This window comes from Stegodyphus dumicola, chromosome 4 (genome assembly GCF_044657685.1).
Source record: "Stegodyphus dumicola isolate Sdum_Otavi_A_Nest chromosome 4, ASM4465768v1".
NCBI lineage: Eukaryota > Metazoa > Arthropoda > Arachnida > Araneae > Eresidae > Stegodyphus > Stegodyphus dumicola.
Window position 1 is genome coordinate 225,661,566 of NC_140771.1, and position 14,951 is coordinate 225,676,516.

Consider the following 14,951-nt stretch of genomic DNA (forward strand, 5'->3'; position numbering starts at 1 on the left):
TTTAATCATCTGAAATTTCTGTTTGTTTTTATGACTGAAACATAAGCATTTCAAAATTCATTTTTCTAATAAAGAGCTCTTAAACAACGTTTAGCTTTTGGGGATGTGAATTCTTTTATTAAACGGTTATAAATTTTGGCGACTTATCAACATTTTGGCGATTTTAAGATCAGTTTCTATAGAAATTTTTAATTCCGAGATCTGAGAATTTTTCGACAATTTTTTTTTTAAACGTCGTAACATTGATAAATGAAATTATATTTAAAAAATAACATTAAAATAAAACATTTTCATTTTTCGCTGTCATATAATAAAGTTTCATTTTGGCAACTTATTATACAATATTTTGAATTTGAAAATAAACAAGGTGTAATGCTATAAAGCAAATTAGCTATGTAATTAATTAAAATTATCTTCTTAATTTTTTCATAGTAAGAGTTTTTCGCATGTAATTATGTCAGAATATGCTTCAGTTTTCTCTATAAAATTAATTTTACAGTTTTTCTCTCTCCCCTTTTTTTTTCCAAAACATTTCTGGTTTTTTGCTGTTACAGAATTGGGTGGAATAATTTTTCTATTTTTGCTATTTACTAAACCTCTAGACTGACCAAACATGTGACAAAATGAAAAAAAAAAAAAAAAAAAAAAAAAAAAATTACATAAAGCTAACTTTAGTAAAATGTAAATGTCACTTATCTCTTTTCAAATATGTCCAACTATTATACGTGTAAAATATTTAATGCTACTTAATAAATTACATAAAGTTTATTTTATTCTCAAACTTATTAATAATTATGTTAATTCATGTTTAGTAATAATGCATACTACTTAGGGATCTATTTTATTTTTAGGATGGTATTACAAAAGTGAAATTCAGGTGATAAATTTAAAAAAAAAGGGGGGATCATTATGATTAGATTGTTATGATTACAGATATCAGTTGTGAATAATATACAGGAATACTAGGTTATTCAAAATTATATATGGTATTTTAACCCTTTCGGGACTAATGGGACAGTACATCCCAAGGCAGATTTCATTTTTATTAGTGGTCACAGTCATCCCGTATTTACGTGTATAAACCACCAGTTTGGTCTTTTCAATGACCAAAGTTATATAGCTGGGTGTTGTTTATGAATAAATTGAGATAATGGACGAATGAGACAATATCTCCCCCCCAAAAAAGTTTAAAAAATATGAAAAAGTTACAAACATCTTAAAAAAGCTTCTACTTAAAAATACAAAGGAATATATTAAATTAGAGTCTGAAAAAAATCTGGAAAGGGTTAAAATACTAGAATAAAGTAATTCTAAGCAGGTTTAAAAGAAGGGACAGCTGAAATATTTTTATTTTATGATATAAGTATTTGATATGACTTCCAGTCATGCAGATTATGTCCAGATGATAGTCCCCACTCGCTTGAGTATGTCTGGTTAAGTTCAGAGCATTACGTATGCTTGTTCATAGGTTCTTCAAGTTGCATGGCAGTGGTGGCACATACACTTTGTCTTTCACAAAGCTCCAAAAGGAAAAGTCACATATCCAATGACTTGCTGGGCCAAGGAAACATCATTTTGTCATTTGTTTCGCTATAGCCAATCCAATGATTAGGAACCATATTGTTGAAAATTTCATGCACTTACAGCTTCCAATGTGGAGACACACGATCTTGCTGAAAGATGAAATTATTAGAGTGTTCCTGTAATTATTAGAAAAGTCAGGTCTGTAACATTGTCATTCACTGTCCCTTCCATGAAAAAAAAAAAAAAAAAAAAAAAAAAAAAAAAAAAAAAAAAAATGGCCCATAGAATTTGGTCTCCAAAATTGCACAAAACACATTCGTTTTAGCCAAATCTTGTTCATGCTTCAGTGTACATTGAGGTTTTTCTGTCCCCCAGATTTGCACATTATGTTGATTAACTTGTTCCTTGGTATGGAATGTATTCTTATCACTGAATATGAGCTGGAAAAAATTCTCATGTTCATATTTCTCATTTTCATGTTTACATTTGTTGTGCATGTTCATACAAAACTCCATTTGCTGGTCCTTGTCTCTGGGAAGTAAAATTCGATGCAGTCTGTAAATTTGAGTCATTTGCAGTCATTTTCACATGCCACACTTGCTTGCAGAAGTTCCAGTTCATAATTCACTTTGTTAGTTAATTTCTTTGGGCTGCATAAAAACATTGCTCTCATCTTTTCCACATTCTTAATAGGAGTATATAACCTCATCAGTATTGTTTTTATGCCTGGCAGCTTGCTTCTTTAAATTGGTAGTATCACTTTGAAATGCTTTTATCAGTTGTACTACCTTTTCCATATTGCCTACAAACCACACATTAGACCAAAATTATTTATTTTGAATACTGTAAGATGTAAAACACCTCTTCCCGAGATGCCATTTTTTTATTTTAGTGATTGCAGTGTAGCCACACTTTCTGTACTCTCTACAAGCTTCTGGGAAAAGAAAATATTTGAGTTTTCCTTTCTTTTAAACTTGCTCTGGTACATCTCTGTTTAAAAATGAATTTATTACAGTTTTTTAAAATACTATTCATCGTGTTGAATAACCATGTATTCCTGGAAAAGTAGGCAGATGGATGATTTGAATACTAACTATATACTTTTTTTTTTTTTTTTTTTTTTAAAAAAAACAATGCCTGATGATAATTATATGTTTCTTACCTCCCTATGTCATTTGGATCTTCATTCACATCCTTTGACTGCTTCACTGGGGGGGGGATATTACCCACTTTGAGAGTCACTGTTCTAAATAAATGAAGTCTAGCTATTGCTGGGTATTTTAAACAATATCATAATATTCAGTAAATAGTCAACATTTTAATTATTAAATTATTTTTCAAATGGGAGGTAATAATTAATTTTTCTCCAAGATTTTTATCTATATAATTTATTCTATGACAAAGTATTTTAATCATAGAAATTTGAGTGTCTTAATAGTGCTTTCATAACTATTCAATAAAATGTCTTATTTTATTAAAAAAGTTTTTAATAATAATGTTAAAGTGTTTAATAATATTTTATACTTTTGTTGTTCTGTCAGATTAATTAAACTTTTTAATGCTGGCATGCTTTCTGGTGTCTTCACAACAGCTATTATGACTCCAGGGGAGAGAATCAAGTGCCTTTTACAGGTAACTATTTTCATTAAAAACTGCATTGAAATTTCCAGAATCATAACTATATACTTTAGAGTAAAATTCATGTTATGCTTTTTGTTCTCATCTGTTCCTTAAATATTATGCTGAAGAGAATTTTTAAGCATTTTGATTTAGCAACATCATACATGAAACTGCTAAAAATAGAAATTGCTTTTATGAAACACAAATGGAAATTCCAGAAATATTAAGATAAGTAAAGAATTCTTATTTTTTAAATCAGGTTATATAAAATAAGATACCATAATTTCCGGAAAAAAGGCCGCATCAGCGTAAACGCCGCAGTCGAGAAAAATGGCGGTAAAAAAATTAAAATTACACAGAAACGCCACATTAGCGTAAACGCCGCAATAGATTAAATTGCGCGTGACATCGTCGTGGGCCGTATAGATGCAAAAACTCAACCTAAGTCCTGATATATGACATACCATCTCCCTTCGGAATAGTTTTTCGTTTAAAAATTATCATCGGTTTTAGCTTGTCACCATTTGCGGCACAAGCTAACACACATGTAAATGACGTTCTTTCATGCCCCGTCGTAAACATAGATACAGTTTTTGCACCAGTTTCATCAACAGTTCTGTTTGCAGGAGAGTCGAAAGCTAACGGCGTTTCATCCATATTTATTATCTGCGACCGAAGAATTTTTTTTTTTTGCCAATAATAGCTGTCACATAGTTTAGAAAAGATGACTTTTTATACTGCCAGTCCATTGGTAATTGTTGCCCGACTGTTGTTCTAGTACACACAGAAATATTTTTTCTTTTCATAAATCTGCTACACCTCCTTTGAAATCATTTATGTTCATTCCTTTGCTATAAATTTTGCTTGTAAGCGAATTTTTACAGTCGAAATTGCCATTCCCTTTCCTCGTTGCTCCTTTATCCAGTTTGCAAGGTCATCCTCTAAATTCGGCCACCTTACAGTACCACTTCTTTTGGCTCGTTTCTGTTATGGCATATTTTTAAGAAGTTCTTTTTCAGTTCTCCAACGTCGAATACATCTGTCGTCCACTTCAAACTCTCGAGCTGCCGCTCGATTTGCAATTTGTTCAGCACGTGAAATTACATTAAGCTTAAAACCAGCAGTATAGCTTCTGTGCCGTTTAGGGACATTTTCAAAAATCTTCCGCTCCCTTCTTACTTAAAAACTATTCAATAAGTACTTGTACCCAAACTGATGGGATCTGTATCTGGCAGAATGCCAAGAAAAATCTATTCATGCTGAAGGGGAAATACGTCAGAGTTCGTTATTGCGAGGCAGGTGGAGTCGTGTCCGCCTTTGAAAAAAATTGCAGGAAAGGCAGGGGTGGGGAGAGGATGGGTCCTGGAAGATTCATCAAATGGCAGAGGAGATAGACTATTCGAACTGATGAGTATGTTGATTTGAAAGGGGGAAGAATGTTATTGTTCTGAGATCTCGTTTAGGGTGAATAAGGCATGTAAGTCCGTTCAAGGGAAAGAATGTAAACAAAATAACGTTCGCAAAACGCAACTGAGTGTGAGTGTTCTTTTGTGTGGGAACAGCACCAGTCTATGCACAATGACAAGGCCATCCAAACTATGTACAATGACCATCATAGGAAATATTTTAATTTTAGTGCACCTAAACGCCGCATGGGTAGAAATGCCGCACCCGCTAAAAATTTAAGTTTTAAACACGTAAACGCCGCTGCGTTTCTTCCGGAAATTACGGTACTTATGTATTTTTCAATCAACTATGAAAATTTACTTTTGTTGACTGTAAAAGTTGACGGAGATCTTGAAAAACTTGTGGCAAACATTCTGGCAAACTTTTGGTGAACAGATAGCTGTTATTTAGTTAGATGATCAACATATACAAATTATAAATAAAAACTTAAATAAATACACGTTCAAACTTTGAGATTAATACCAACTAAATGTCATCTTCTTTGTGAGTTTGCAAACTTATAATTTTTTTTTAAATATGAATTTAAGTGATGCCATGCTGTTGCATTATTTTTATTGTGTCTTTTTTGCTAAATCTTTCAGTGTATTGAGTATGCACCCCAGTATCAGGATCTACAAAATTGTATTAGTGATAACTTAAAAATGTTCATATCATGCAGCTTTAAATTTGTTAGTTTTGTAGGCCTTCCAAGAAAGCAAAATAGCTGGAGATTAAAAAAAAAAAGTGTGTTGTATACTTTCATGCTATCTTATTGAGAATTAATTGGTTTTACGCAAAACCAAAGCAAAGACCTTGTGAGTCGGTTGTGACATCATGTGTACTGTATTTCCTAGCCCACAAGACACACTTTTTTCACTTCAGAATGTGCCCTAAAACCAGCCTGCATCTTATGAGCCAAGTGTATAACTCTAAAATGCATGCTGATTTGCCTGGAAAAATATTATTAAATATTTTTTCCTGCATTAGACATAAAAAAATGGTTGCCTTCAATACAAATTTCTATAATAATATATGATAATAATTGAGTTGGTAGACAGTATTTGCTAAAAAAAATTCTCAAATAAATCGTATATGTATGTATACTATATAACATAATGTAGTTTAGTTTCCCAAGTTAGACCGTGGTCAAGGCTATTGAAAGTAGCTTAAAAAATAACTATTGTAACACTTATGTGCAGAACTGATTTCAGTTGCATCATTTCTCTCAAATGGATAAAATTATAAAAGTTGTAATTTGGTAGTTCACAATAAAAATAAATACCCTGCTTCTCACTCAGAATCACAGTGCATCAATAAAAAGATGCATTACAAATCACAACTACCTGTATCTAAAGCCGTCGAACTTTTTCTACCTTTCTACAGTCAGTACAGTCAGTCATTTTACATGAACTTACATTTGAAAATGGTAATATTCTTTTTCTATTATTACCTTTTAAAATGCAAGCAACAATTCGTAGGAGTTGCCATGTCTACATAACTCACATTTGTTTGTTTCATTATATTCAAAATAAGAGATTGGAGATTTTGGAGATTCAAAATAAGAGGGCTTTTCTGGCTAGCCAATTTCTACTGGCTCAAAATGAAAGTGTCTTGGTGATTGGTTCATTGAAATTGGAATATATCTTGCTATAAACTTAGGAGTCTACAAGCAGTCAAACTTAAGTACTAAGACTCCAGGGAAAATGCATAATACGTTCAGTTACTATGCATAATACTTTCTTTTTTTCTCTTTAATGTTCATGTGTACTTTTACATTGAAAAACTAAGTGTTACATAAAAAGTTCAAGTTAGAGTACCATTATGGGATCTAAAAAGAGAAGATTATCATAAAATATTACCTTTTAAACTTGAAGATGTGAAATACACTTCAGAGCTTGAAAATAAAGCGGTTGAAAGGTGCTTTGTTCCACCCTCAACTGAGAAGATGATATGAGAATGGAGAAAGCAGAAGATGGATTTAGTGAATGCAGATAGGTGTAAAAGAACTTTACATTCCTGTGCTCCTAAATGGCCAAATCTTGAAGAACATGTTAAGAACTGTATTATAAATCACAAGAAGATTGGGATTACCGCTTCAACAAAAATGAAGCTTTAATCTGCATCCTTTTGTTGAAATCTATGATGGAGCCTTACATGTCCAAATTTTTTTTTTCACTTTAAATATGGCTTAAAAACTTTCAAACTTCTGAACATCGTGATAAAGTAGTGAAAATTGTCTTTATAAGAATATATCCCAATTTCTAGTGATCAATAGTTTATCTGGAGAAACACAAGGGATGTCGCTGTTCTTAATATAGAAAAATTTGAAAAATCATTTCTTAATGTAGAAACACATGAAATCTCATGCTGGTGAAGCTAAACAGGTTAAAAATCTGCAATTAGGCATTGTCTGCTTCACAGTTAGCTTCACATTTTGCTATGGCTATTATGGGACAAGAAATTGTGAAAGTAGATTAGTTTCTCTAGTGGTGTTATATGAGATCTGCATGAAATATGTGAATTATGAAGAACTCTTAGAAGAATTACACGAAAGACATCTTAAGAAGAATGATAGCATACTCTAGGCCCTGTCTCAGATGGAAATCTGAAAAAGAAGTACCGGTTATCAAAATAACTAAAAAATATTTTTTGGAGAAGCTAGATGAATAGTATCCATCACTCAGTTGCAACAAAATATATCTTGTGCAGATGTCATTAAGAATACTGAATCAATAACCATGTAAAGAGACATAAGTATATAGAAAAAAGTTCCTCCTGCAAACACATAAAAAGGTTACTGCATGAAAGATAAACTAAAAAATATGAAAGTAGCACAACCAAATCTCAACAGAAATCTGTTAAAAGCCAAGAAACCAAAGGATTAACTTTATTGAAGCCGTATATTCTGAGATATATATAGAGAATAGATTGGAAGGTCCTGAGACATTTCCTTCCCTATCTAAAATGAATGAGAAAATAAGCAATGAAGAGAAAATAAGGAGTCATAATGATAACATTAATCTTTTTGAATTCTTGGGGTTTCAACAAATATCTTGTTCACATAAAAGAGCTCATCAGCATCCATCATTTTGTCTGTTTTGCTGCTCAAGAAACTATTGAAATCTGAGCAACAGCTTAAGCTTCAGAGATATTCTTCTCATAGAAAAGATACGATTTGTAATAGAAGGTATAATGCCAATGGTAATATAGGTCTCCTTACCTGGCCTAACTAACCCATCAAGTGTACTTCTTCTTTCTACATGCTTCCAAGCTGTTGCTGTATGGATATGATGGCTGATTTCAGTTGTTTTGATATAGTTGCCTCTCAATGAATGCATTGAGCAGCATAACATGGATAATCTAATAGAACAACTTACCTCCTTTATAATAATTTTAATTTGAACAGCCACAATCCTCTTTAGGAGAAATAAAGATAAAAACTTGCAAGTTAGTTAATGATCAATTGACCATTTTCTCTCTGACTTCTTAATAACTGAAAACAAAGTTAGTTCCACCAGCCTATTAGGTCATTTCATAGTATTGATATTGTTATCAGTTCACCATCTTTGCATCAATTTTGTAACTTTAAGATTAGAAATGATTTCCAGTAGTGATCCTTTTCCTATTTTTATTGCTTTTGCAGACAGGGAGATAATACACTTTTGCTGACCTCCACGTTTCATACTGGAGAGAGCAGAGTGGGTCCTTTTCTCTTTTAAAGCATAGCTGACTGAAGAGTAGTGTATGATGTGCCTGTAGATCAGGGGTTCTCAACCTGTTTTGTCCCATGCACCCCTTTCACCATTGTTAGAATACCATCCTCCCTTCTTCCTTTCCAAAGCTATAAAAATACATATATACATTTATTTAGATTGTTTTTTAATGTGTTTTATAAATTAAATTATAAAAGAATGTTGATAAATGCCAAAACTTGAATAATAGTATTTTTTTAATATTCCATAAAGCCGAATACTTAATAGTTAAATAAAGGGTTAACTACACTCTGGTTGAGAACCCGTGCTGTAGATAATGCAGTGGCAGCTGTCAAGGTTATTGCTCAGGCAACTAACCTCTCTGCCCCTGTGTCATCAAGATTGCAAAAATATCACTATCATGGTGGAGCCAGCAATACCAAGGGGCTGAAAGACTGCAAAAGAAAGCTTTTGGGGGGGAGGGAGTTTCAGCAGTACCTCACTTTGTCCACTCTAATAGCTTGTAAAAAAAAGGCAATGTACACTGCTCAAAAAAAAAAAAAAAAAAAGGGACAGTCCTATATCTCCCGATCTACTGGGCTGATTGACAAAATTCAAATTGCGTTCTTCATGTCTCGAAAGCGCGACTTAGGATATATATTAGATTTATATATAGCACTATTCTAACATAGGTATTTTGACACAAAATCGGACTTTTTCTGAAATAACATACCAATTTTTTTACATATTTCGATTCTACGACTCAAATTACGCCTAAATATGAAATTTTGTAAAATTTGGAGCGAAATTTACGGAGAAATTCACAACTTTATGTTGGCACTTTTTTGTCAGTTTGATCCAAGAATACTTCACTTGGCGAACTTCTTAATATATGGCAACCTAGTTTCCTTTCCCGTGAGAGGAAAAAAAGTCACCATCGTTCCTTTTTTCCAAATAATATTCTTTATATTATATTTTTAATTATAACTTATTATTTTAAGTAATTTTTTCTTTTTCGAATTTCATTTTAATTGTTTAAGTTGCACTTTTTTTTTTTTTTCGAATAACTGTTTTAAAAATTTCTATTTACCTATTCGAACTGCATAAATAAAGGTGCAGCGTTTATTTTTTTTTCAAATAGTTTTCTTTATATATATTTTTCGTCATAGTTATTATTTTAGGTAATTTTTAAATTTTTATACTTTTATTTTAATTGTTTGTGTTGCATTGTCTCTTCGGATAATTGTTTTAAAATTTTCTATTTATTCCTTCGAACTGAGCATTTTAAATATATTTATTAATATCAATTTTCCAGAATTTGATTTTATTTATTTGAACTGCGTTTTTTTTGGAAGAATACTTTGTAACCCAGACTACGATGAGTTTGAAAACTGCATACTATATTAAAAGAGAAAATACAGTAAAGCACAGTTTTACACGCCTTTCAATATTCCGTTCAGAAAAGATATATATAAATAAGAGAGATGTATAACCGACATTTTAACTTAGGATGACTTGCATACACTGCTTTAAACAGTTTTATCATTGTGCCCATTGCTTTACACAATTTTATCCTGCATTTGGTTTCTTAAAATGTTATTCATATTTTAGTCAAATATTTTATTTTTGAAATCGCAAGAATCAAATATCATAACATTGAAAAGTTTTAAATTAAAAAAATACAAATACTAAATTTTACGAAAAAATTTATTTTTCTTCTCTTTTTCTTTAAGCATTCTGAAAGTATATTAAAAAGTATCCAACTTTTCGAAACATTTTGGTATTTCTGACAATCATTTTAAATAAAGTTATCGCCTTCCATTTCATTAAGGCCCACAAACGGCTGAGCGGTAAAGACGCTGATCACTGGTAGTTCGGTCTGAGGTTCGAATCCTGTGAACGGGCTGGTTGCATGGGTGTTTTCGTGGTTTTCCCGATGTGTAACGTGTATACGAGCCAGTTTCCCTTAGAAAGTCCTCCACGAAGGTATCCCTCCCTTTAGGCAGATAGCCCTCGTGTGCTTTGCCATAATTAAATAATCCAATCCAATCCAATCCAATCCTTAATTAAATATAATTGATTTGTAACTTCTACTAGAACTGACGTTAAGAATTGAAGTGCAAATAAATAATATCGTGTGCAATCTTGATTAATATAAAATTAAAAATATTTGCATTCAGACAGAAAGTTTTTTGAAATATATCCAATTACTTTATGAGAAGGATTTATTAATAACCGTAATAATTACTTATTATATTACTGATGATTAGGAATCAGTTCTTGACAATTACATTCTAAATTAGAATTTTAAGAGTTATTAGAATTTTAAATTAGAATAATTAAAATACGCTACGCACAAAAATACATTTTAGGTTAAAAAATGAGTTGATTTTTTATGTTTTAAAACTTCTTGTATTCATTTAATAAACATTGTATCCTCGTTGTTAATTGAATTCAGACTGTTGGGTGTCGTTTATATAATTATTCTTACTTGTTCACGGAAATGCAGTGATTAAGTAGCTGCAGATCATTTCTACATAACCATTGAACTTCCATTAACTCAGTCTCTAGAGGGTTGTATATTTATATCATAATTTGATTTTTATAAAAATAATTATTCTAAATCTTGTTTCTATAAAAATATACTGTGCTTTAAAAATATGGATGATAGTACCAGCCGCTCTTTCAGCCACTTCAAAAGCATCAGTTTGTTTAAAAATAAATTGTGCAGTTAATGTCATAAACATCAAACGAAAATTCTCGGTTTTAGACAATTCGATTTAAACAAAGTAAAGTAGCAGACGATAAAACGCCGAAGGTAAAAATTTACTCTTACAAAAATTTACTCTTAATTAAAAAAAAAAAAAAAAAAAAAAAAAAAAAAAAAGATAGATGGCTTGTAACGTGTATACGAGCCAGTTTCCCTTAGAAAGTCCTCCACGAAGGTATCCCTCCCTTTAGGCAGATAGCCCTCGTGTGCTTTGCCATAATTAAATAATCCAATCCAATCCAATCCAATCCTTAATTAAATATAATTGATTTGTAACTTCTACTAGAATTGACGTTAAGAATTGAAGTGCAAATAAATAATATCGTGTGCAATCTTGATTAATATAAAATTAAAAATATTTGCTTTCAGACAGAAAGTTAAAAAAAATATTTAAAAATTTATTTAAAAAAATAGCTTTTCATATAGTATTAATAAATATTTATTACGCATCATTGAGGGAAAAAATGTCATATAATTAATTCTCCGTAAAATTTTACTTGAAATTTAAGGTTAAAAATAGCTGTGGCAATACAGCGTAACAAAAATCCATAGACCACATTTGGCGTTATTATCGCTCAAAAAAAAGATGCCAAATTTCAAAACGCGAAAATATGTAAATATGTGTATATCTTAGAAAATTTTGAATAAAAAAGTCTAATTTTTTGCAGATATGCTTAAAAATATACCTACTTTAAGATGATGGTAAAAATTTTATAGGTTATAATTCAAAATTTTTTTCGAAAAATTTATAAAAATTATTTAAAAATAGAAATTTAAAAAATAAAACACAAAAAATGGGTAAATTTTATTTGGAATGAACCTAAATTTCGAAATGTGAGATAAAAAATCAAAAAAGTTTAATAAAAAAAGAGACATAAATAAATATTTGCCAAATTCAATTAACATTAAGGAACTAAAATTTTGAGAGTTAATATTTCAAAAACTACTCGTACGATTTTTACAAAACTTGGTATTCTGGCATAATTTGAGTCGTAGAACTGAAATATGTAAAAAAATTGGTATGTTATTTCAGAAAAAGTCCGATTTTGTGTCAAAATACCTATGTTAGAATAGTGCTATATATAAATCTAATATATATCCTAAGTCGCGCTTTCGAGACATGAAGAACGCAATTTGAATTTCGTGAATCGCCCCAGTAGAACGGGAGATATAGCACTGTCCCATTTTTTTTTTTTTTTTTTTTTTTGAGCAGTGTACATGCATGAAGATTGCAATGTCAGTGCCAGAGGACTCTTGGATATCCTGTGTGCCAACAATTACATCTCTCTCTGCACCAAGCAAATGAGTATGAGAAAGGTAAAATAACACACTGAGCAAATATGTTGTTTGACTTCTAATACTTGAAATATCTAATACAGTACAAAGTCTTTAATCTGCACTTGTCGGGACTTCAGCGACTCCGTATTAGGAGTTTTTCCGGATTATAGATCATCAATTTAAATCTGTTAAGATGGCATGCAGAAATTATAAAATTAAAAATATGAAACTATAATTTATGAAATAAAGAGCAATTATGATCTAAAGCAGCGGTTCTTAACCTATTGGGTCGCGAAGCATATTTTTTGGGTCGCACTAAGTCAAATTAAAAAAAACTTTTAATATACAAAAATAAGTAATACCAACACCTACTAGAAGAGTTTTTTTCTAATACAAGTTATTCTCTAAAACAATGCATTGGTTTTACCGCTCTTCGCGAATGGCCTTCTAGAAGTGACATCCAATTTCTGTCTTATAGCTTAGGTAACATAGTCATTCTCTGGTAGTGACACCTTTTGGTAAAAATTAAAAGTGCTTTCAATCAGCTACTTTTACTTCGACTTTTAAGAAACCGGGGAATTTCCGTTGGTTGTAAACATGTAAGCAGATATTATCAAGTTAACTCGTGCGAATAAAGAAGTAATAACGGAAAATTGTATTCTGTTAATTTCTGTTTGCATATTAATGATATTTACGTAAAAAAGTTGCACTCCGCTGCAAGTTCTTTGTCAAAAACTCGTTTCTGTGTATTACGTTGTGAATAACAGTGGAATGTGTAATAATCATGAAACGTGAATACAAGCATTTTAGAAACAATTTTTGTCTGTTTATTAAAAGTGGAGTGATCAAGCTGCAGTGCGTATTGTAAAATTGTAATCACCCTAAAATGCCAAAACGTGATTACAAGGAAGCATTTTTAGAATTAGGGTTTACTTGCATTTGTGATGGAGGAATGAACAAGCCGCAATGCGTCTTGTGCAGTGAAATACTAAGTAATGAATCTATGAAACCGAACAAACTTCAAAGACATTTTGATGCAAAACATAAAAATTTTTCCTTTGAGGGAAAAGATCGTACTTTTTTCGAAAGAAAAGAAGCCGATTTAAAAAGACAGCGTTTAGATGCACCAAGTAGTAATAGTTTTCTAATTTCTACCAAACAAGCTACACTTGCTTCTTTTTATGTGGCTTGGCATATTGCAAGACAAAAGAAACCCCATTATATTGCTGAAAAACTTATAAAACCTGCTGCCATTGACATGGCATGTATCATGTGCGGAGATGAAATTTCAAAGAAATTACAAAAGCTACCATTATCAAATGATACAATTCATTTACAAATTAATGATATGTCGTTTGATATTAAGAATCAACTTATTTCTGCTATAAAAATTGCTGGTTTATTTAGTATTCAACTGGATGAAACGACAGATGTAAGTAACGATGCTCAACTAATGGTTTATGTGCAGTATCCAGGGTTAACAGATATACAGGAGGATTTTTTATTTTTCAAATCAATGTCAACAAAAACTAGAGGTGAAGATATATTTCTCATTGTCGATTCATTTTTTAAAGAAGAAGGATTAAATTGGAATCAGTGTTTCAGTATTTGCACCGACGGTGCAGCTGCCATGACAGCATCTCAAAAAGGTTTTTCGACAAGAGCAAAACAAATGAATTCACAAATTTTATCGGTTCATTGTTTTTTACATAGACAAATCTTGCTTCAAAAAATTTATCGCCCGAATTAAGTATCGTTTTGGATGAAATTGTTACGGTAGTCAATTTTATAAAATCAAGAGCTCTTAACTGTAGAATTTTCTGCGAACTGTGTTCAGAATTTGGTGCAGAATACGAACATTTATTATATTACTTTGAAGTTAGATGGCTGTCCCGGGGCAAAGTTGTTCAAAGAGTATTATCATTGCGAACAGAAGTCGAATTATTTTTGAGAGAAAAGAAACACCCATTAGCATCTAAATTCTCCGAGTTGAAGTGGATTACTCAAGTTGCTTATTTGGCAGATATTTTGTTTGAAATAAATAATCTAAATACGTCTATGCAAGGACGTAATCATACTATTATTGAATTAACTGAAAAAATTACATGTTTTAAAAATAACTCAAATTATGGAGAAATAAGGTTGAAGTAAAGAAACTTGCTTCATTTCCGACTCTTAATTTACTTGTTGAAGACAAGAATATTAATATCACAGATTTTGAAATACAGAAAATTATTATCAGTCATTTAGAAAAACTAATAGCAGACTTTGATCGGTATTTTCCGGCAGACGATGTTTTTAAATATAATTGGGTTCGAATGCCATTTGATTTTGACGTAAGTGATTTGCATGAGGAATTTGTTAATATTAATCAATTTCAAGAACAATTAATAGAAATTCAAAGTGACCAAGCACTTTGATACAATTTTTACAAAAACACTCAATCTTTATGTGCTTTCTGGTTAAATCTAAAAACCGAAAAGCCAATAATTGTTAAAGAAGCCCTAAAAGTATTATTGCCCTTTTCAACAACATATATGTGTGAGGCTGGTTTTTCGGCTCTCTGTGTAATCAAAAACAACCACCAGAACAAGTTAAATCCAGAAATAGATTTAAGGTGT

At 31.1% G+C, this 14,951-nt stretch overlaps 1 protein-coding gene across 1 annotated transcript in view; it reads left to right on the forward strand.

Moving 5' to 3' along the window:
• LOC118189668 (mitochondrial carnitine/acylcarnitine carrier protein-like) overlaps window positions 1-14,951 on the forward strand; it is an 88,522-nt gene that overhangs the window by 21,936 nt on the left and 51,635 nt on the right. Inside the window, exon 4 of the mRNA XM_035360329.2 lies at window positions 3,066-3,156. Within this exon, the coding sequence (XP_035216220.1) occupies window positions 3,066-3,156 (91 nt within the window). The remainder of the gene's footprint in view (window positions 1-3,065; window positions 3,157-14,951) is intronic.